The sequence below is a fragment of the Antechinus flavipes genome, chromosome 3 (genome assembly GCF_016432865.1).
Source record: "Antechinus flavipes isolate AdamAnt ecotype Samford, QLD, Australia chromosome 3, AdamAnt_v2, whole genome shotgun sequence".
NCBI classification, from domain to species: domain Eukaryota; kingdom Metazoa; phylum Chordata; class Mammalia; order Dasyuromorphia; family Dasyuridae; genus Antechinus; species Antechinus flavipes.
In genome coordinates this window covers 578,173,266-578,196,143 of record NC_067400.1, presented here as the reverse complement: position 1 = coordinate 578,196,143, position 22,878 = coordinate 578,173,266, and the positions used below count along the sequence as shown (strand labels likewise).

At 44.6% G+C, this 22,878-nt stretch overlaps 1 protein-coding gene across 2 annotated transcripts; it reads right to left on the bottom strand.

The window, feature by feature from the left end:
* Positions 1 to 909: 909 nt before the first annotated feature.
* Positions 910 to 19,090, bottom strand: SLC30A2 (solute carrier family 30 member 2). Of its 2 annotated transcripts, none has more exons than XM_051988162.1 (8): positions 18,769 to 19,090; positions 16,205 to 16,425; positions 15,810 to 15,956; positions 14,725 to 14,878; positions 10,980 to 11,160; positions 3,592 to 3,697; positions 1,721 to 1,855; positions 910 to 1,426 (listed from the first exon to the last, which is right to left on the bottom strand). In XM_051988162.1, exons 1-8 carry the CDS (start codon positions 18,834 to 18,836, stop codon positions 1,281 to 1,283), a joined length of 1,158 nt encoding a protein of 385 aa, XP_051844122.1. In that variant the 5' UTR covers positions 18,837 to 19,090; the 3' UTR covers positions 910 to 1,280. The 2 variants fall into 2 exon arrangements, with proteins under 2 accessions (XP_051844122.1, XP_051844123.1); XM_051988163.1 differs by lacking the exon at positions 18,769 to 19,090 and adding an exon at positions 17,612 to 17,857.
* Between the last annotated feature and the right edge of the window lie 3,788 nt (positions 19,091 to 22,878).

Sequence of the window (22,878 nt, the reverse complement as noted above, 5' to 3'; positions counted from 1 at the left end):
GAAGTATGCAGAAAGGGAGGAAGGAGGAAAACCCCAGGAGACTTCCCTTCTCAGAAGTGACCCCCACCCCCTTGCCAAAAGAAGTGCCGAGAAATGGCCTCAGTCTGAGCCCCAGATCTGCCCCTGGAGGCAGCTTATGTGTTCTGGGCAGGTCCCTGCTCTGGCCCGTGACTCCCCTGCCTGTAAATGGGTCTGGACCAGATAGCCTCCGAGGGCCTTACAACTCACATATATGGGTGGCTCTGAGAGTGTCCCTTCTGAGCTCTGGGCTTTCTGTCAGATCAAAGGGTAGGATTATTTGGTCTCTTAGATGGTCTAATTCAATGAATAGGTCTACAGCGGGAGAAACTGAGGCACAGAAAGGCTCCTTGAGCTGCCCTCAGAGGCTCAGAAATCTGAAGGCTCTGATCTAAAAAAAAAGCTTCTTTGGTTGTCCCTCCAGGTTCTGTGAATGGGTATTCATTATTCCCCATTAGATCTTTTTAAAATATAGCTTGACTTTTGAGAGTGAAATAAAGAAAATTAAAAAACAAGAAATTGAGGAAAATTGTTACAGGAATGGCTTCATACAGAAAATTATGAGATACCCCTGGGACTCAGCAGCAGGCAGGTGAGAGAAGCCAGAGACAAGCCCCTTCCCTCCCCTCCCCTTTCACTTCAGCCTCAGCACTCAGCCCTAACAGCCAAGTCAGACTGTTAGTATAGGGCCTCAACTCTATTCTAGGAACATCTGACTAATTCTTTCCACCTTCCACCTGAGACAAGAGAAGAGGAGACCCTCCCCCCATGCCAGTGTGGGGGCACAAATGGATCTGGAACCCGTCTCGGACAAAGGGTCATCAGCCCATATATGGGGCCCAGGTATCTTCACCCTGCCCTATTTGACAACATGAAGAATTTGGAGCATCATAGGTGAAAGAAAGAAGTCATCATATATTATAAATTAATCAGAGTCCCACGCCGGTACTTAGAGTGAGCCAAGGGGAGCCAACTGGGAGCTTGTTGGCAGAGGGGGTCCTGAGGGAGGAGCTGGCTCGGCTCAGCTCGGACAATCAATCCAATATGGTCCAAAGGCCCAAAAAGGGGTCCGGGATGTCGAATTTATATATAAAAAGGGAATGTGGGAGTGGGCTGAGTCTTGATGAGGGTCCCTGGGAGGTCTGAAAAAGCACAAGACATGTTCCCCTCCTTCTCCCCACCCCCGGTCCCACACACTTCTCATCACTGAAGTCCCAAGCAGTTCTGGGACGGGCAGCAGCAGCTCAGGGGATGTAGGAGACTCAGTCAGAGGGGCCTTGGCACTCCTGGCAATCTCTCATGTCCTCCGAATAATCCTCTATCTGGATGGTGGTGGTGTGGAAATGGAACATCCCCTGCAGCCGGGATCTGGCCTCCTTCAGCACAGCCTGGGCGTCTGCCTCCTGGGCTACAGAGCCATGGAGAGAAGATGGGTCATTTACTGGCCTTTAGCACCCATCCCTACCCCCAAGGCCTCACATTACAGCGAGGGAGCCAGCCTTTCATCTGAACTCCCACTCCCACCGTGCCCCTTTCTAGCCACGGCCATCAGCCCCCAGCTCGAGCCCTGCGTCCCCCTCCAGGACTACTCAGCTGGACCCCAGACTCTGTACCTATGGCAATGCTGTGCCCATCTCCCCTCACTCCTACCCCCGGGGTTACAGGATAAAAAGTCCCATTTCTAGCTATGGAGGCTTCTCACCAATGGCGATGTGGACGGAGAGCACCGGCTGGGCCACTGTCAGAGCCCAGATGTGCAGGCTGTGTAGGCCGGCCACTCCTTCCACAGAGAGCAGCAGGTCTCGGACGGCGGTGAAATCCACTCCCTTGGGGGTTGCTGAGGACAGGAGGGCAAAGAGGTGGAGAAAAGACTTATTTCTCTCCTATCCCACCCCAGTCTTCTGGAAAGGGGAGCATAATTCAAGAGAGGAGGACCTGGCAGGTCTGAGAATTTACTTCCCACCGGGCCATGTGGGCCAAAATGAGAGGGTCCATGTCTGGGTGAAGAGGAAGGAGGGTCCGGTGGTTAGAGCACAACATCCCTGGGGCCAGAGCTCAAAGCTGCTTCCAGACTAGGGCTCATGGATTGTCAGAGTCCCTGGGGCTCCCCTCCCACCATCTCAAGGATGCAGAATCTAGGGGCAACTGGGTCTGGAAGCGGGTAGTTTGCCAAGTAAGGACTCAGGAAGATTCAGAGTTCAAATCTGGCCACAGATACTTCCCTTCCTTCTGCTTGCCTCAGTTTCCCCATATGTAAAATGAACTGGAGAAGGAGATGGCCAACACCTTCCCCAAGTATCTCTGCCAAGAAAACTCCATAAAAGTCAGACAGGACTGAAAACAAGTGAACAGGGCCCAGAAGGAGGAAGTCATTTGTTCAAAGTACTCTTTGGTCCTCTGCCCATTCATTGCTTCAGTCAGTTAACTTCGTTCAAACAAAAATGCTTTACAGGCAATCACTTCTCATCTCTGGGAAAACAGCTCAATGTCAGTGACCCACTGACAGGGAGCGAGGCTGGCATGTCACCTGTAATGTGGGAGGAAGGGCACCGGGCAGGGAGAGATGCCCAGATTCGTCCCCTGAATTTTGCCTGACTTGCTGTGTGGTCTCTGCCCATTTATACAATGGGAAGTATAACACTTGCCCTTCTCTCTCCCAGGAGGGGAGGTGAAAGTGGGGGAGGGAGTTTCTGAAGCCAGCCCAACTCTCCCCCAGCTCAGAATAAGGGAGGAAGTCTTCCTTTGGCAGGGAAGAGAACAGCACAATGAGAGTGGAGGGTGGGGGATGGCGGGCAGACACCAGTTCCAGGAACTGCCCTTGCTGGCTGGTACTCAGCGGGGCTGGGGTGGGGCTTGGGGCTTAGAAAAAGGAGAGAGCCAGGGCCTCCAAGGTCAGCTCAGCCAGGGCCCCGGGCACCCACCCCCACCCCGACTCTGGCCACCAGCACAAGTTTGCAAGGAGCCCTGATCTCCCCTGGCCCTTAGCTGAAGACCCCTCCTCTTTGGGTGAACATAAGCAACCTATAGAGGTGCAAGGCTAGAAGGGACCTTAACACAATTATCAGCTGGAAGAAACTTTTTACATCACAAAGTCCAGTTTCCTCAAAGTGCAGATAAGGCATCTGAGGCTCAAAACCCAGGGCACAAAGTGAATTTGTGGCCGAGCTAAGCCTCCATATGGTAGCTGGGTAGCTCAGGGGATACAGCAAGGAGCCTGAAGTCAGGAAAACTTGAGTTCAAATGAGCCCTCAGGTACTTATTAGTTGAATTTGCCTTAATCCACAAGAGAAGAAAATGGCAAGCTAGTATCTTTGCCAAGAAAACTCCATGGAAAGTAATAGCCCGGGATGGTCTGCAGAGTTACAAAGAGCAAGACCTGACTGAGTGATGAGTCTCCATATAGAATGGGGTGTCTCCAGCCTGCTAGACAAGGGCTCCTCTCAGGCCATGGGCCCGGACGCTGGCTTCTTGGTCAAAGCCATCATGGCAGCTCCTTCCTTGCTCTCACTTCCCCATGACCTCAGGTTGTGACGCAAAGGGCCCCGCTCTCCGGGTTAGGGGAAAGGAGTTTACCTTCCATCAGCACGAGAATCACATCCCTCAAGATGGTCAGAGTTGTACCCAGAACTAAGATGGAGAAGAGGAAGGTACAGATGGGATCCACATACTTATACTCGGGCTGGTGGAGGAAAAAAGTCATAAATTTAAAGGGACTCCAGTGGCCATCTAATCAACCTTCTCCTGTTATAGGCAACTGAAGTCTATGGAGGGTGACACAGAGCTCTTGTGGCTCCCTAGCCAGCACCTTATCTTTAGGCAGTAGCTGAGCCTAGCTAAGGCGTCACCTTCAACTAGCCTTGTAAATACATATTCTGGCCATCTGCCCCACTTGCTCCAATCCTCGCAGCCCTCCCTGTCACTGAGAGACAGATAAAAGAAGGACTATTTTGAAGAGCCTTTCCCCCTGGCTAGCTCAAGGGTCGACTCACCTCAGCTAAGACAGGGACTATTTTTGGCCTAGAGGAGAAAGGGCTCAGGCCCCTCCTACCTCCACCTGTTTCCAAGCATTTGGAAAGGATGTCACCCGGAAGACACTCCTGCTCTGTTCTATCTCCCTCGCCCCAGGGCTGAACTAGCTATTAGAAGAATACTCCAGTAGTTTTATAGCACTTTAAGGCTGTCAAAATACTTTTATGGCAATTGGCCTAGAAAACAGGCCCTTGATGAACAGAACCAGCTACACCCAGCGAAAGAACACTGGGAAATGAGTGTGGACCACAACATAGCATTTACACTCTGTTGCTGTTTGCTGGCATTTTTGTTTTTCTTCCCAGGTTATTTTTACCTTTCTAAATCCAATTTTTCTATTGCAACAAGAGAATTGTGTAAATATGTACACATATATTATATTTAACATATACTTTAACATGTTTAACATGTGTAAGACTGCCTGCCATCTAGGGAAGGGGGTGGAGGAAAGGAGGGGAAAAGTTGGAAAGAAGTTTTTGCAAGGGTTAATGTTGAAAAATTACTCATGCATATGTTCTGTCAATAAAAAGCAATAATAACAAAAAAGGAAAGAAAGTGAAAAAGAGAGAGAGAAAGAAAGAAAGAGAAAAAGAGAGAGAGAAAGAGAGAGAGAAAGAAAGAGAAAAAGAGAAAGAGAGAGAGAGAGAAAGAGAGAGAGAGAAAGAGAGAGAGAGAAAGAAAGAGAAAAAGAGAAAGAGAGAGAGAGAAAGAGAAAGAAAGAAAGAAAGGAGAGAAAGGGAGAGAGAAAGAGAGAGAGAGAAAAGGAGAGAGAGAGAAAGAGAGAGAGAGAGAAAGAGAAAAAGAAAGAAAGAAAGAAAGAAAGAAAGAAAGAAAGAAAGAAAGAAAGAAAGAAAGAAAGAAAGAAAGAAAGAAAGAAAGCAAGAAAGCAGGCCCTTCTTGGAGTAAGGTCTGGTTAAAGCAGATACTAATCTGGGCCAAGATTGAGACTTCCAGGCTCTTTTGGAAAGAGCCCGAGACCTGGAGTCAAGAAGATAGGGATTCAGACCCAGTCTCAAACTCAAACTGGCAAGTCCCTGAACCTTTACCTGCCTCATGGAGATAACAGCTGTGTGATAAAAATCAATCAACCTTTACCTGCCTCAGTTTCCTCAGCTGTAAAATAGGGATAGCAGCTGTGTGATTGTGGGTAAATCAACCAATCTTTACCTGCTTCAGTTTCTTCAGCTGTAAAATGGGGAAAATAACAGCAGTGACCTCTCAGGATTGTTGTTAAGATCAAGTAAGACTGTGTTCTTAAAGCACTGGCACTCAATACGTGCTTCTTTCTTTCCTCCTTTCATTTGAAGGAATTTCATTTTGCTTTGACATAGGAGCCAGATTCTTTTGAGGATGCAGGCTAGGGAAATAGACTCCAAATCTGGTACAAGGGCCCCAGAGCAGTAGTAAGGCACCAGAGGTGAAGTCACTCAATCAAGAAACACTTATTAAGTGCCTTCTTTGTGCTGGCAATAACTTAAGTGTGGGGATACCAAGAAAGAACAAAATGAGTCCCCGCCCTCAAGGAAGTTACATTTTATTGGGAGAGACAACATGGACACCTATATATAAATTACATACAAAGTTACCTTAGAGCAAGGATTCAGCCTTTTTAGGAGTGTCAGGGGCCCTTTGGGTTGAAAAATGGAGTCTATGAACTCCTCCTCTAAATAATTTTTAAAATATACAAAATAAAATGTGTAGGATTACCAAAAAACCCAATTATATTGAAATACAGCTATCTAAATTAAAAAAAATGTTCATGGACACCATTAGGAGGAAAAGCTCAAGAAATTGGGGGGGAGGGGAGAGCCTAGGAAAGTTAAGCCACGTAAACAAGCATTTTTAAAGAGCTGGTTATGTGCCAGATACCGTACCACACATTAAAAAGAGGAAAAGGCAGTCCCTGCTCTCCCAGAGCTCACCATCCAATAGAGGAGATAATATGCAAATAACTCTGCACAGTCAGCTGTGGACAAAACCAACTGGAGACCCCCAAGCTGGAGGGTCGCTAGTATTAGGAGGGACTGATAAAGGTTCTTGTAGGAGGGATTTTAGCTGGGATTTGGAGGAAGCCAGGAGATGGAGATGAGGATTGAGGGAATTTCAGAGTTGAAGGACAGCCAGTGCAAAGAGAGACAGACAGGCTAAGAGACATCATGTGCAAGATACAGTGACTGGATCAGTGTGATTGGATGACAGAATTGGAGAGAGGAAAAAGGGTAAGAAGGAAAAAAAGATAGAAAAGTTAAATAATGTAAACTCCAAACGGATTTTGTATATTTGATACCAGAGGTAACAGGAAGCCACTAGAGTTTATTGTGGGGAAGAGAGTGAGATTGACATAGTTAGATCTACACTTGGAAAACATTTTGGTAGCGCCATGGAGAAAGGGTTGGAGTGGGGAGAGACCTAAGGAGATCAATCAGGAAGCTAGTTCAGTAATTCAGGTGTGAGGAGATACAGGTAAAATCAATCAACTTTTACCTGCCTCAGTTTCCTCATCTGTAAAATAGGGATAACAGCTGTGTGATTGTGGGTAGTTATAGCACCAGACCTGGAGTCAGAAAGTCTCATCTTAATGAGTTCAAATCCGGCATCAGACCCTGGGCAAGCCCCTTAACCCTTTTTGCTTCAGTTTTCTCATCTGTAAAATGAGCTGGAGAAGGAAATGATGGTTCTCAGCCAAGAAAACTTTAAATCACAAAGAATTAGACATGATTAAACAACTACAGCAATATTACCTCCCAGAATGGTTGTGATAATAATTGTAACTATTTGTAATATAATTATAATGTCAAGATTATAATTGTAAGATATTTAACTTAATGACTGGTACATGGTAAACACTATTTAAATGTTATAAATCATCATCATCAACATGGGCCTGCACTGGAGTGATAACAGTGTGATTCAGTGGAAGGGACTTATCTAAGAGATGTTGAAGGGGTAGAAATGTCAAGATTTGGCAACTGATTAACTTTGTGGGCTGACTGAAAAGGAGAATGAGTCCATGGCTATGGACATGGGTAACTACTGGCAAAGAGGATGGGATAATTGAAAAGGGGGATGGGAGACAGGTAAGTGATGCAGAGGGTAGAGCACCAGCCCTGAAATCAAAAGGACCCGAGTTCAAATTTGGCCTCAGATTCTTAACAAACACTTCGTATCTGTGTGACCCTGGGCAAGTCACTTAATCCCAATTGCCTCAGGGGAAAAAAAAAGAAAAGGAAAAAAAGAGAGCTAGGTTGGGGAGCAGAAGAGATAACCAAATCCTACTAACGATGTTCTGAATGTGAAATGCCATTTAGACATTTCAGAAGGACCAGAGCTTAGGATTGGGCAAATAGATCTAGGAATCAGTGTCATAAGAGACGATTATTACATAAGAGATGATTATTGAACCTGAAGAGCTAATATGATCACCAAGATCATATATAGAGAAAAGACAAAGAGGCCTGGGAAAGAATTCAGGCATATCCCACATTTTGGGGGTATGACAGGATGATCCAGTGGTCAGAGAAGAGCCCAGAGTCAGAGAACTACTTTTTTTTGTTGCTATTTGGTGCCTACCTATGTGATCATGGATGAGAAGAAAGACAAAGGAAGAGTATAAGCATTTATCTAATAATGCCAAGCATTGTGTGAAGTGCTTATTTTAAAAGGCCAAATATAATCAAGTCATTTAATTTGGAACAAATGGCTTCTGAGACCCTTTCAGCTCTAAATCTATGCTCTTAATCGGGTAAGGACATTACAATTCAGAGAAATCAAGTGAATTGTCCATACCACAAGCTAATAACTGTTTAAAGTAGAATTTGAACCAGTTTCTGAGCCAATCTAGGTCACCTAACCCTAGGACCAGCATTCTTTCTACCATAGTAGCTGCAGTCTAGGAGAGTTAGGAGCGGAAGGATGCTCTAGAATAAAGGTAAGAAATCTTTTTTTCTACCAAGGGCCACTTGGATTTTATAACTCATTTGCAGACTGTACAAAATTACCAACTTATAGAATTCAAACAGTGGGAAATTATTGTACCTAGCTTTCAAATCATCATTGCCTGCTATTGTCTTAGCAAAAGATTTTGCAGGCCTTATTTAGCTTGCAGGCCGGATGTTCCTCACCCTTGTTCTACAGAAAAAGATTTCAGCTTCTGATAAAGGGGAAACTTTATATGAATTTGATCTTCCCCAAAATAAAAAGGGCTGCCTCAGGAAATATTCTCTATCACTGGAGGAAGGGAATGGGTAATTCCTTGTCTATTATATTAGAAAGGGCTCTGATGTGGGTTGACTAAGGTGATCCCTGGGGTCCCTCTCAAGTTTGAGATCCCAGAGTTCTATTAGGAGCTCATTCCCAACTTCAATTCCCAAACAATGGCCCTCCTTACTGAACCAGCATATGAATGAATGAATTTTGAATAAGCAGACATAATCAGTCACTATTGGCCAGGGCCAGAGTCAATGAGTCCAAGCTTTGGAAGAGCAATCTTATACATGTAACAGTAATTATGGAGCCATTCATATCTTTTTCTACTCTGGGATGCATCTATAGGAATATCTGAAGAATCCATGACTTCATTAGTATTAGAAAGTACAAGTGGATGTGTCTTGAACCCAAGTCCCATCAATCCTAATTCAGGGCTCTTTGCTCTCTTCTACATAGGTCATGAACACATCAGTGCCAAATATGCCTTAGTTTCCTTAAGATCACTTTCTCAGACTATGCAGCCATAAAGAGAGGCTGTGGAGGTGGAGGAAACAAGAATATTGGGATTAGTCAGGAAGATTCAAGTTCTGATTTCATCTCTGGCATTTGTATGAGCTAAGTGTCCCTGGACACCATCAAACCTTCCTGATCTCCTACAGCTGCTAGACCCTCTCTACTCCCTTGTTCCCATTAATTCATCACACACACATATGTATATATAATATATTGCATACACTTCCCCACATTTTATATATACATGTATATACATACATGTATATATAATGTATTATATGTGTATGTGTGTATATACTTACATATGTTGTTCCCCTCCTATAGAATGAAAGCTTCTTGAGAGCAGAGACTGTTTTATTTTTGTCTATCACCAGCACCACAGAGAGTGCCTGACATACAACAATTTTAAAAACTGCTTATTGAATCAAATGATTGCTACTTTTCTAGCTTTATAAAATATTTTTTTTTTGCCAGTAAAAACTCACTGAACTGAACAAGTAGACCAATTTAGGCAAAATTGTCATTTTTATTATTTAAGTTCAACCTCCCCATGAGCAATTGACATTCTCCCAGTTGTTTAGATCTGATTTTATTTGTGTGAGAAATGTTTTGTAAAATGATTGCTAATTTTCAAGCAATTTCCTAGGACTTATTTATTGAGTCAGAGATGGTATGAACTACAGACCTATCATCATACCACACTGCCTCTATTTTGGGCCATATACCCTGAGGAAGTGACTTTAAGGGGAATAAAAAGTTACTTGGCACAGAAATGTCAGGAACACTGGGACAGGAGGGAAAGACCTCTGGATTAGAAGGTAGAAAAGCAGGATTCAAATCCTGGCTCTACTATTTACTAGACCTTGGATAGGTCACTTCCGCCCCTGCTTTTCTCAATTCAGCTCAAAATGTATTCAATTCTTCCTCTGTGTAAGGCGCAGTGCTGAGTCCCTGCCCTCAAACCGCTTATCTTCTACCGGATAATACAGACTATGCCCTATTCACAGGTAAATAAAACAAAAGGGAGTCGTACATGGAATAAAAAGATCTCAAGTTCTCTTGGGGGTAACTAGGGGGCACCATCGGGCACAGAGCCTGGAGTCCAAAAGATTTGCTCTTTCTGACTTCTAATATGGTCAGACACTTATTACTGTTAGCTAGTTGTGTGATCCTGGATAAATCACCTAACCCTGTTTGCCTCAGTTTCCTCATCTGTAAAATAAGCTGCAGAAGGAAATGGCAAACCATTTCAGTATCTCTGCCAAAAACAAACAAAAAAACTCAGATGGGGTCATGAAGAGTGAGACATGACTGAAAACAACTGATCAATAAAAAAAATGTTCGGGGGAGGGAGGAATGGAGGGAAATTATTCATAGTAATTGCCACTTACAGTGTTCAAAGACGGCAAAGCATTTTATAAATATCATCTAAGACTCACCCACACTCCTGTGCACTTAGTGCAGATACTGTGCCCAGCTAATAAGTATCCAAGACAGGATACTTAGAATACAGGTCTTGTTCTGTTCAAGTTCAGTATTCTGTTTAATATTGAGAAACAGAGAAGGCTTCATGGAGGAGGTGGCAACTGAAATAAGCCTTAAAGAAAGATGAGGATTTTGTAAGGCACCAACAGGTAAAATCTTTCCCAGTCTTGAAACTCTGCAAACTTAACAGACATGGACTAGATGGCTTGTAAGGACCCCTCTTGCCCTGGTATTTTATGATATGAAAATCATTTGACCTTGGAAAAGTCACTTTCCTCTCTTTGGGTACAGTATGCCCATTTTGTGTATCACCTATGACAGCTTTGCCTATTCTGCCCAGTTCACTCCTCTCCAGAAGTTAGTGGGTGCCCTTGGAGCAGGGTCTTAATTCTAAGTTTCTGGAGCTGAGAAATAGCAGTACCTTGGGAAATCCAGTCAACACCTCTTCTCAAAGCTTTATTCCTGAAGAATAATCCTTTTCACAAAGACAGTTCTTTAAAGAACTTTCCCTGCCTGTGATTTCCCTTGACCTTGCCTGCCCATATCCCTAAGAGGAAGATAGGGTAAATTATTGTTGTGCCCATTTTACAGAAGAGGAAACTAAGTGCAGAGAAGTTAAGAAACTTGGTTAGGCTCACAGCTAGTTAAATGGTAGAGCTGGAGTTTCTACCCACATCTTCTATTTTCAGCTCAGACAAGGCATCCCTTCCCATCATGGGCTACCTTACCTTGTAGTAGAGGACATAGGCAGCCACTAAGACCCCCAGGCTCTGCAACAGATCCCCAACCACATGGATAAAGGCTGCTCGGACACTGGGGTTCTGCTCCTCCTTTTTCACATTGGTCCCATGACTGTGTCCATGGCTGTGCCCGTGACCATGGTCAGACTGGTGAAGAGTAAATCCCATTCTAGCAAAGAGAAGAGAGAATCAGGCAGAGCCCTGGGTACCAGTGTTAGCGTCCTTATCTTCAGAATTGCCTTAGACCCCTAAACTCTGTAGAAACCTCTGAGAAAGGTAGGGTGGGAACTTGGGGGGATCGTGGCTCAAAAGCCCAGAGAAGTGATTTCTCAAGCACAGCCTGTATCAAATTAGATCTGGAGAGCTAATTCAATAGTTTGGTAGAACAAAGAAGGTACCAGGTTCACTGCCCTCGCCTGTTCTACCATCAGGATTTCCCTTTCAGGGAACCCAAGAATCAAACTATTCTAGAATCTAATCAATATAAACAACATAGGAAAAATGGATTTTGAAGGGACAAAGGGAAACTGCTCATGTTTTTTTCTTTATCATTAGATCTGTGGATTGATTTACACATCACAGAAAATAATGTGAAATTATACATGGAAAGTCACTGGATTGTTCTTATTCTTTGACCCAGAAATACCTCTCCTGGGATGGATTCCACAGACACCCCCTCCAAAAAAGGTAATGAGCAAGAAAAGCATTATTTTGGATAACAAAAAGCTACTAACAAAATATGGTTCTATCAACTGAAGAAAGTTAGAACAGACTAGATCGGTAGATGAGGATTATAATTCAGAAAAATATAGGAAAACTTGATTGAAGTGATGCAGAAGGAAGAAAGAGCCAGAAGAGTAATATATATGTAAGGGCTACAACAATGTCAATAAAGATGGCTTTGAAACACAATTGACCTCAGGTCAGCTACAAAGAGCAATGTTGTCACAATATCATTAAAGTTAAAAGACACATAACTTCCTTTCTGTTAAATCAGTAAACCATAAAAGTGAAAAGCGACACTTATTAGCAGTTGCAATCAGGATGTATTGCTTAACTCTTTGGAGGGGGGTACTGTATTGGGGAATGTGATGAGCTGTGGTGTTTGGATACTGGTTAGAAAATAATAAAATGTATCTATTTTTAAAAGAATAGAGAAAGGGAAAAGGGAGGGAGGAGAGAGGGAGAAAAAAAGAAGAAAAAAAAAGAAGGGGAAAAGGAAAAAAAGGCTAGAGAAAGAAGAAGGGGGAAAAAAAGAATAGAGAGGATGAAAACGGAGAGGGAGAGGGAGAGGGAGAGACAGAGAGAACCAGACCCTGTTCCCAGGGCAGGTAATATTCTTTTTCCTCTTTGTATTTCTAGCACCTAGCACAGTGTGGCTACTCAGTCAACACTGAATTGTTGAATCATAGTTTTCATCGAATCAATCATTAAGCTTTAGAATTGGAATAATAATAAATAACTAGCATTTATCCAGAGCTTTAATATTTGCAAAACACTTTCCATAGATTATCTTCACGATCACCCAGGTGTTAGGGGGTCACGGCACCAATTCCCCAGTGGACAGGCTTTATGTGACCAGCACTACCTGTCCACCTGAAATGGTAAAGACTGTGGGCAATGAAGGGTGAGAGCCAGGATGGTGTGAGACTCCATTTATTACAAAGATTGCAGGTCCTTTTATCATCTTGGTGTTTGTTTCTAGTTACTACTCCATACATAATCACATTCTAGACTATAGTAGGTACATGATTCTCTAAAGAAGCTACACATAGATATGTTGTGTGCATTCCTTTCCTGATAAGGATATTCAAAGTACTCCCCTCTAAGGTCCGGCATGGCTCCCCTGGGAGCTGCCATGTTGCTCCTTTGGGTGGGACCCCCTTCCTCCCAGCGCTGTCTTGTTCACCCTTAAAGGCTACCCTCAGATTACCTGAGCCGTGCCCTGTGTGATGTCCAAGGTTGGCAGGAGGTTGGCAGGCCCTCTTACACCCAGGGAGTAGGGTGCTATTGTGGTCTTCATCAGATTCCATGGCCCAGGTGACCCCATTGAATAAGTGTCTGAGGCGGGACTTGTATTCAGTCTCCTAATTCCAAGTCTGACATTTGCCCCAGGCCACCCATCTGGAAGAGGCTCTAGAGATCTATCTAGACCAACTGGGTCATTTTACAAAAGAGGAAACTGAGGCAAGATAGGGGGAAATTATTTGAGAAGGTCACCATTGAGTTAATGGCAGAGCTGCATCTGGAATCTAGGTCTTTTGAACCTTGGTCTTTATTTCTGTCTGCTTTCTATTAACTATGGGAGAACCAGAATCATTCCTTACGAAAACTATATGTTCTCCCTTAGAACAGCAGGTATTAATGTTTGTTGAAGGGATGAGACCAGTGTTATCTACCCCAGATCAAAGCAAGTAAAGTATATGTAAAGAGCTTTGTAAACCTTAAAGCTCTAAATAAATGTGAGCTATTGTTATTATGATTATTATTAAAATTGGGGATTAGATTCTTTTTTGTAGGCAACTGGGATTAAGTGATTTAGCAAAGGTCACATAACTAGTAAGTGTCTGAGGCTGGATTTGAACTCAGATTCTCTTGATTTCAGGGTCAGTGCTCTAAATAACATGCCATCTGCCTGGGATTACGTTTTAAAAATATTCAGACACTAAGAAAAATCAATTCTTGCCCCATAGCCTGAAAAATAGAGTAGATCTAGAACTCAAAGGAGGCTCAAAGACTACCTAATTCAATTATATATTGAGGCAACTGAGGCTCAGGGAAGTGAAATGACATGGCCAAAATCACTCTGGGAATTAGAAGTTCAGGCTTCTGCCTTCAGATGCTGGATTTTTTTCATCATAATACACCGTTCTCAGATAGAATGCTCTCTTCTCCACAGAGCTGACTAATACCACTACTCATCCAGGCAATCCTTTGTGAAAAGGCTGCTGGCTAGAAGTATAGGAGGGAGCCTAGAGAAGGTAAATCCTACCTGAAATGCATTCCCTGTATTTTAACAAAGGGTGGACTTGTCCAGTGGCCCCAAGTTATGAATGGGGTCTATAAGAAAGAAAGAAATTCCCAGGAATGGAAAGGTTCACAGTCAGATGCAGAAGAGTACAGAGCTGAAAAATCACTCCCATACAGAAAGTCCAGAGTTCACAGATAAAGCTTGGCCACTTTTTTTTTAGGTTAAACATGTGCAATTCTTATAAACATATTTCCACGTTTATCAGGCTACACAAGAAAAATCAGATCAAAAAGGAAAAAAAAATGAAAGAAAAAAAATCAAGCAAGCAAACAACAACAAAAAAGTGAAAACACTATGTTGTAATCCACATTCAGTCTCTTGAATGCAGACGGCTCTCTCCATTACAAGTCCTTTGGAATTGCTGGCCCATTTTTTATGAAGCTTTTTATTTTCAAAACATATGCAAGGATAATTTTTCACCATTGACCCTTGCAAAACCTTGTGTTCCAATTTCTCCCTCTTCTCCCACGTCCTCCCCTAGATGGCAAAGTAATCCAATATATGTTAAACATGGTAAAAATATATGCAAATCCAATATATGGCCCTTTTTTTTCCTAGAAAGATCCAGCACACAAAGTGAGAGGAATTTATCTCTTCAATATGTAATCCAGTTCCCCCTCTTCCATTCCTTCCTCCCAGGGAAGCAGGTAGTAGTGACTAATTGGATGGGGTGGGCTGTGGAGTGGCAGGCCCCAGACTCACATGATATTCACTGCTACAGCACAGCCTGAAGTGATCAGCATAGCCCCTCCTTCAATCTCATAGTCTCCAGAGATTAGTCGCTGCACGGCCAGGTAGACTAGGACTCCTGTCACCACCCAGATGGACAGCACCGACAGCAGAGCTCCCAAGATCTCTGAAAAGCAAACCCCAACCCAAACACTAACATTTAATGAACAATTCCACAGATGTTTGTTAGAGGTAGGGAATGGGTTACTTTAAAACAATATAGTTTAAAACGGGCCCTACTGGCAGAGAATGACCACCAGGAAAAAAGCCTCTATCGCCTCACACTGCTTATAGAGGATATATCAAATTTAGTGCTAGGAGGGATTTTCAAACTTTACTATTCATCTTAGACTAGAACATAGACTCTCAAAGTTGAAAGGGACTTTGGGGATCTAGAATGTTAGAACATGAATATAAGGAACATTAGAACACAGAATGTTGGAGCTGGAAGGGGAACTCCATGATTTTATAGATGGGGAAATAGATACTTTGTTAAATCAGAGCCACTGTGGGAACTGGTGAATTAATTTACCAAATGAGGAAGAATACCTAGAGCCAAAGAGAGAAATAGCAGCTCCCCAAGAGATCAAATCTAAGACATGTTAATAAGTCTCTGAGCAAATTCCCTACCTGGCTTTGAACTCTGATACTTCCCCTTAAATATGCAGAAACACAGTTAATCACATATTCATCTGGTCTTGTTGGTCACTGTGTTTCCTGATGGAAGAGTTCATCTTCCTTGTCAGAAGAGACTCCCTGAGGGTAAAGGTCAAGTCTGCTATTTGGCTGTGGGTGATTCACACCCCCTTAACAGGCCTCTGCTCTTAACATCCTCTTTTTTTAAAGTGACTTCCAGCTTTGATCTTACAGTCTGTGTTCTAAGACTCCTTATTCAAACTAGACTGTTCTATGCTTCTATGATTCCTTCCTTCCTCTGGATCCCATTCCTACCCACCCTGGTCTCTCCCCTAGACTCAGCACAAAGCTCTGCCCACAGGGAATGCCCTGGGAGTGGATAGGCTAACCAGTGCTAAAGCCCCAACATGATGGTCCCTCACCTGCTCGATGCCAGCCAAAGTTCATGGTCTTGGTTGCCGGCCGAGAGGACATCCAGAGAGAGAAGAGGCTGATGAGCATGCTGGCAAAGTCGGTAAGCAGGTGCGCCGCGTCCGTCATGACGGCCAAGCTGTGGGCTAGGTAACCCCCTGCAGGACCAGAGGAATGGGGATTGAGGGGACCCTTCGTTGGGCCTGAATGCCTAGAACCTTTGATAGTAACTCCCTTCCTGCTATTTTTGAGTGGTTTGTTACACAGTTCCTGTTAAAATGGAGCTTGGGTGAAGTCCAGTGTAATGGACTGTCTGCCCATCAGGCTTATTCTGCCCCCACCCCACAGCTCTCTTCCATTAGCACAGATGACAGAACCTATCCAAGAAGCCCACTTTGTTCCTTACCCACAACTTCTCCGATTATGAAGACAAAGCAGATGGTGGCTGCTACATACAACTGGCGCTGGGCCCTTTCCTTCTGACATTTATAAGGATCACTGGGGCCCTGCTGGGCATGGCAATGCTGATTGCTCTGAGAGTCTATTCCAATGACCTGCAGGTCCAACCCAGGCTCAGGCAAGGATGTTGGACTGGCCCCATTCTGCCAAGGAGATCCTGAGTATGACCTGGGTAGAGAAGAAGACCTCCATTCTTTTCCATCCTCAAAGGTTAGGCCTAAGGATGGAGTGGGGAGACTACGTAAGGGTGGCTTTGTGCTGGGAAGGAGAGAGGCTTAGAAGCACAAATTGACAATGGTGGAAGGAACTTTAAGGGTCGATTGTCTAGTTCAAAGAAAGAAGTCAAGACAGAGGGAAAAAAACAGAATTCAGGTTTCTGTTACACTCTATCATCATCCAGATGGTCCTGTGCAACCAAGTCTAGTCCCCTGTCTTTGTCCTCAGTTTACTCCTTTGTAAAATGACATAGGGGGAAAAAGAAAGACAGAAAAACAGAGAGATTGTTAGGTGATTTCTAAAATTTCTTCCGACTTTGACATTCTGCATTTTTAAGGGTTAGTCCTGGCTGAAATTTATGGTTCTGGGATTCTGGGATTGGAGACATGGGGGAAAATAGGGGAGGACTAATTGGCTGGGCTTCCTCCTTTATGGTGGAAGTAAGAGTGCGGTGCCCTTTCTCTCCAGTATTAACAGAGTTCTGCCCCCAAAGTTAGAGCTCTCTGGGGATGAAGCCACTGCTGCTTTCTCCCGCCCAGCTGCCACCCACCCGGAAAGGTACGGGCCTGCCGGGTGGTTCTCCCCCAGCCGCCTTTCCCCACCCCACCCCCCACTCCAGACATCTGCTGACTTGAAGGCAGAGCAGACCGAGGCACTGAAGCGGGAAGGCCAGAGTGCAGATGGGGGTGGGGCTCCTACAACCTCCCCCTCATCCTTAGGTGGGGGAGTGAAGGGAAGGGTGCAGCATCTACATCCTGTCTCTCCCCTGCCTCCACTCCGTCTCTCCCTCCCTCGTTCTCTCTCCCTCTCGCTCTCTCGTTCTCGCTCTCCAACCTCTTTCCGAACCTGCCCCACTCGCTCTTCCCAGTCCTTCTGGAAGTTTTTGGTCTCTTTCTGTCTTAGAGCTGCCCGCGCCTCTCCCACTGGGGGAAAAAGAACCCGGGGCGCGTGCGGATGGTGCAGCGCAGATCTCCCCTAAGCCGTGACACCTGACACCAGCTGAAAAACCTTGACTGTAGGTCAGCTGAGGTCCAAGAGGCGGGCTCGGGCAAGATGAGATGCAGCCGGAGGAGAGGTGGGGAGACCGCGTCCTCCCCCCACCCCTCCCACCCAGGGCGCGCCTCTGCTCCTGATTTACCGGGCTCCAGTTTTGACGTCCAACAGGTACCGCTTCTCCGTGGGTTCCATGCGCCCTTGGAGCCCCGCTCGTGCCCCCTAGAAGCCCCACAGGGAAAGTTCGCCGCGTGCGTGTGTGTGTGCTCCTGGCCCCCCGGGCCGGATCCCGAGTGGGCCAGTTCGCTCAGGACACTCCCAGCGTCTCGACAGCTGCCTCCCGCGTCCCGCGCCCGCTGCGCTTTATCCCCAGCGGGCTATTACTCGCGAAACCTCTGCAGCCGGCGCGTCGTGTGCAAAGACCCGCGGGGAGGAGTGGTGTGTAGGGTGGGGTGGGGGACGTGAGGTGTAGGGGGACTGGCTGCAAAGAGAGCCCTGACCGCCCCTGGACCGCCGTGTGCACTACTCCAGGGCTAGTACCTGCAGCCCCGGACACAACGGGGGAAGGGGGTGGGGGGAAGAGGGGAACGCGCAGAGGGGGAAGAGTTATTGGGTGGAGAAGGGAGTGAGCGTCGCCCAACTTCACTTAGCCGAGAACTGGGCTGCAATGAGCGAGAGACAGCTAGAACCACAGCTTTAGGGAAGGTTGTCCCAGGTGCCTGGAGGGGAGGCGGTAGGGAAAGTCTCTGGTGGGGGATAAGAGAGGGATTAGGGAGTTTCCGCGCCCTAGGACTCTTGGGACGTCTTAGAGGAAGGCCTGGGAAAGCAATGGCACAATTCTGCTGCGTCCTGCCCAAGACAAGTCCTGTTCAACGGATGCTGCTCTGCCCTTACTCTAGATGGATCCACCAAAAAAGTACACTGAGTTTTTTGTTGTTGTTTCTACTGTTGTTTTTTGGTTTTGATTTTTTTTTTTTGGTAGAATTCAGACTGGCAATTCTTCGAAAGGCTCAAACTCGGGGGTAGAGGAGCCCAAGTCACCCCGATCAGATAAGAACAGGAGCTGGATCTCCCTGCTTAGATCAGTTGCTCCCACCCTTGCTAAATCCTACCGCAAACTGTCTCTTCTGCCCTTCGTACCTAGCTACATCTATCTCCTGGGATAGAATCTTGTTCCCCGGGGACATTAAATACGAGAAGAGTAGGACTGGCTTAGCAGCCCAGGCATCTGCTTTGGAGTTGGTAGCTCCTTCCTTTTAGTGCCCCATGTGGGAATTTAAGATCGCAGATATGATCTCCTACCTCTTAGTAAGTTCATCAGGCACAGCACCTAAAGAAGGGACCACATCAGGCCCTCCGCTGCTTTCCATGAGTTCCGAAGAAGTGAGTTTATGGGGGAGTTAGGTGTAGGAGAGGCGGACTGGACAAAAAACACTGCAAGGACGTGCGGAACTGGGAGTGTCGGGACCCAGCTGAGGAGCTCAGCCAGCTTGTCCACAAACACTTGAGGGCCAAACCCTGGGAGTCAAATGCTCTAGAGAGCAGGAAAGAAAAAAAGCTACAGTCTTGGTCCTCTAGGAACTTCCAGTCTAATGGACTGAGCTCCTGGCTGCAATCTTCTAAGCAAATGTTCCAAAGAAGATGAGACTGGAAGAGAAGAAAATATTGACAATCTTAGTGATTAGGGGATAGTACCCTCCTGCTCAGTATGGAAAGGGCCCCAGGCCCTGACCTACTCTACTGTGGTACACCTGGGCATTCAGCATCAGTATTACTGGCATTTTTCTGTCTTCCACCAGTTGAGACCGCCAAAAGACAGAGCTGCAGGGGGAGAGGGAAAGAGGTACAGGCCTATATACAACGATTTGAGACAGTAAGAGGAGGTCTCCTTGGACCATTTTATTCCCTCCATTTTTTCTTACTTTTCTCCCAACTTTTCTTCTCTCTCCTCCAAAGACATAATGGAAGTTTGAAGGATTCCATATTCTCAGGGTTTCTAACTGATACTAAGTGATGTGTGATTATTGGGAGGATCCCTTTAAATCCAATACCTTGAATCTATATCAAGCCATTCAGTGTGACAGAGTGTTGGGATGGGGAGTCAAAAAGACTCTAGGTTCAAATTCTGCCCCTTACACTTATAAAAAGGCAAGTCCCTTAAGGTTCAGGTACTAGGTATCAGTGTGAATAGAAGGCTGGGTTTGGAGAAAGATTTGAGTTCAAATTTAGCCTCAGAACTAGCTATGTGACCCTGGGCAAGTCACTTAACTCTTTTTTGCCTTAGTTTCCTCATCTGTGAAATGAGCTGGAAAAGGAAATGGCAAACCACTTCAGTATCTGCCAAGAAAACCCCAAATGGAGGCATGAAGACTGGGACACAACTGAACAACAGCAAAAGAAGAATTATGATACCTGTGGTACCTAAATATAAACATTGTTCTCACAATAGTTCTATTTATTAGTACTATTTTGAGGGAAAACTTTTGCAAACAGTAAAAGAGATATGGACAATTATCCTCATTGATCAGAGATAGTTTTGTTTAATAAGCAGTATGTTGTAGGAATTTCTTGCCTTTTTTTTTTTTTCTGAGGCAATTGGAGTTAAGTAACTTGCCCAGGGTCACATAGCTAGGAAGTGTTAAGTGTCTGAGGTCAAATTTGAACTCGGGTCCTCCTAACTTCAGGGCCAGTTGTCTATCCACTTCACCATCTAGCTGCCCCAATTTCTTGAATTTTTAAGATGTTGAAGTTTGTCTAATTCTATATTTGTATGGGATAGCTCTTTGAGAATGGGGAGGAATACTTTGAAAGTATGATGGTGCAAAAAAACCCTCAAAGATATCAGTAGCATTTATTTTAAAAATCAAATGCTATATTCACAATAATGTGGGAGGAAGAGATAGTACAATTATCATTATTCCCATTTCAAAAATGAAAAAGCTCAGATCAGCTGAGTGACACATCCATGATTACATAGCTAGGAAGAAATTTGACCCAGGTCTCCTTAACTCCAGGGGCTAGACCCCATACTGGCTTCAGGAGAAAAAGTGCTAAAATCTGAAGACTTGGGAACACAATGTGGTTCTAGTGGAAAAGCTGTTGAATTGGGTCTGAGGATCTGGGTTCAAATCCACTGGTGTGACCTTCTCAGTTAAAATTTCAATCTTCTGCAATCTGCAAATTGAAGAGTTTGGAATTTTTTACCTCTAAAGTTCCTTTTATTTATTCATTTATGATCCTGTAATTCCTGAATTTGAATTGGCTTTGATTTGCAGGAGCTATAGGAACGTGATGGATAAGTCCTTAATCTCTCTGGCCTCAATTTCCTCCTGTAAAATGGGAGATAATGATAGTAATATTGCCTATCTTGAGTGTTGTGAGAAAAGTACCTTGCAAATCTTAAAATGGAAATATAAATTATTATCTACAGAGCTGTCATGTGGAAGAAAGATTAAATTTGTTTTTCCTGGCCCCAGAGGGGCCTGAAAATTGCTGAGAGGCAGAGTTCAGGTCAATTCATATAAGGGTGGGAGGAGTGGAGTTGAGCAGTAGTTAAGAAGATTGAACTTGAGGGGCAGCTTAGAGGTGCTGTGGATGGAGTCAGAAGGATGAGAGTCAAATAGGACCTTAGATACTGACTGACTCTGGGTAAGTCATTTGCCCTGGTTGCCAAAAGACAAAGACAATGAGAGACAGAGAGAGGGACAAAGACAAGAACACACACAAAGGGACAGAGAGGGAGAAGACAGAGAGACAGACGGAGGGAGGGAAATCGGGTCCTGAATCTGATTGTGTGTCCTTGAATGAGTCTCTTAACTACTCAGTGTCAATTTCCTGTAAAATGGGCATAATGATAATAGTGCTTATCTCATAAGATCTTGTAAGGATCAAAAGAAATACTATCTATAAAATAGGTTGTAAACCTTAGCTATTATTCCTAACCATCAGAGCTGCGAAAACATAGAATGAGTCACCTAGGTAAATTCTGTCAAACAAACAAAATATCACTTGAAAGGGATATTGTCACAGGAACTTTTGTTTGTAGGATCACAAGTGACCTAAGAGACCTCATTTTATAAAGGAGGAAACCAAGTCCCATAAAAGTTTAGTGACTTGCCAAAGTTGCCCAGGTAATAAGCATCAGAGACAAGCAAAAGTTTAGGTCCCTGCCAGTGTGGACACTTTTTTCTCTATAGCAATGACATTCCTCTGTGTTGTTTGAGTGAAGATCAATGGAAGCATAAATACATGGATATTAGAAACCTGCACGGAGGATGCCAGAAATTAAAGCTGCTCTCAGTCTGATCTCTCTGGAGATCCAGAAGCTGGAGGCTTCAAATGAAAGACCTGGATTCAAGTTCTGCCCTCTGACATTTACTAGTTGTATGACCCTGAGCAAGTCACCTTCTCTTTCCCAGCACCAATTTCCCCAGTCAGTCAAAGGGAAATGAAAATAGCATCTTTACACACTCTCCTTCACAGAATTGTTATAAGGAAAGCATTTTGTAAATCTTTTAGTGTTGTAGACAAGGGAGCTGGGCTTCAGTTGAGAGCCAGGGCTGTGGCTATATTGCCCTCCTTTGCATCAGGTGCCCAGTGAATTGATGAGCCGGATTTCCTTTAATCGAGGACAGGTGTGACAAAATGCAGGCCTGGGGATTTACTCTAAAGAAAGTCAGATACTCAGTCAGGGTCCCTCGATGGGACATCTGCTGCACAAAGCACTGTTGTGATTCCTCTCCTGGGCAGTTGCAACTGCCTCAGTTTTGTTGTATCTGTAGTACCGGGTACAGTGCTCAGAGATTTCATACATGCTTGTTCTTGTCTGTCCAACCAGACTTATGGTGAGCAGACAGTTAAGTCAACAAGCATTTATTAAGTATGCACTATGGGATGTGGATCACAAGGGATACCCAAAAAAGGCAAGAAAGGGGGTGTCATGTTCTAAGGGAGCTCAAAGTCTAATGGAGAAGACAACATGTAAATAACCATGTACTCTGTCTCTCTATCCCCCTCTCCCTTTCTCCCTCTGTTTCTTTTATTCTCTATTTTTCATTCTCTCTCTTGGTTTCTTTTATCCTATCTGCTTCCTCCTTTTCCTTCTCTTCCTCTTCCTCTTTCCCCTCCTTCTCTTTTTCTTCTTTTCTACCTCCTTCTTCATACCTTTTTCTCTTTCTCCTCTCTCCCCTCTCTTCTCCCTGTCTCCCTTCTTCCCTTTTTCCCTCTTTCTCTTTCTTTCATTCTCTATTTCTTATTCTTTTGGTTTCTTTTATCTTCTCTCTTTGCTTCTTTCTTTTCTTCCTCCATTTCTCTTTCATCCTCTTCCTCATCCTTTTCTTTTTCTTCTCTTCCTCCTCCTCTCTCTCTCTTTTTTTCTCTTTCTCCATCTCTCCTCCTCCTCCTCCTCTCTCT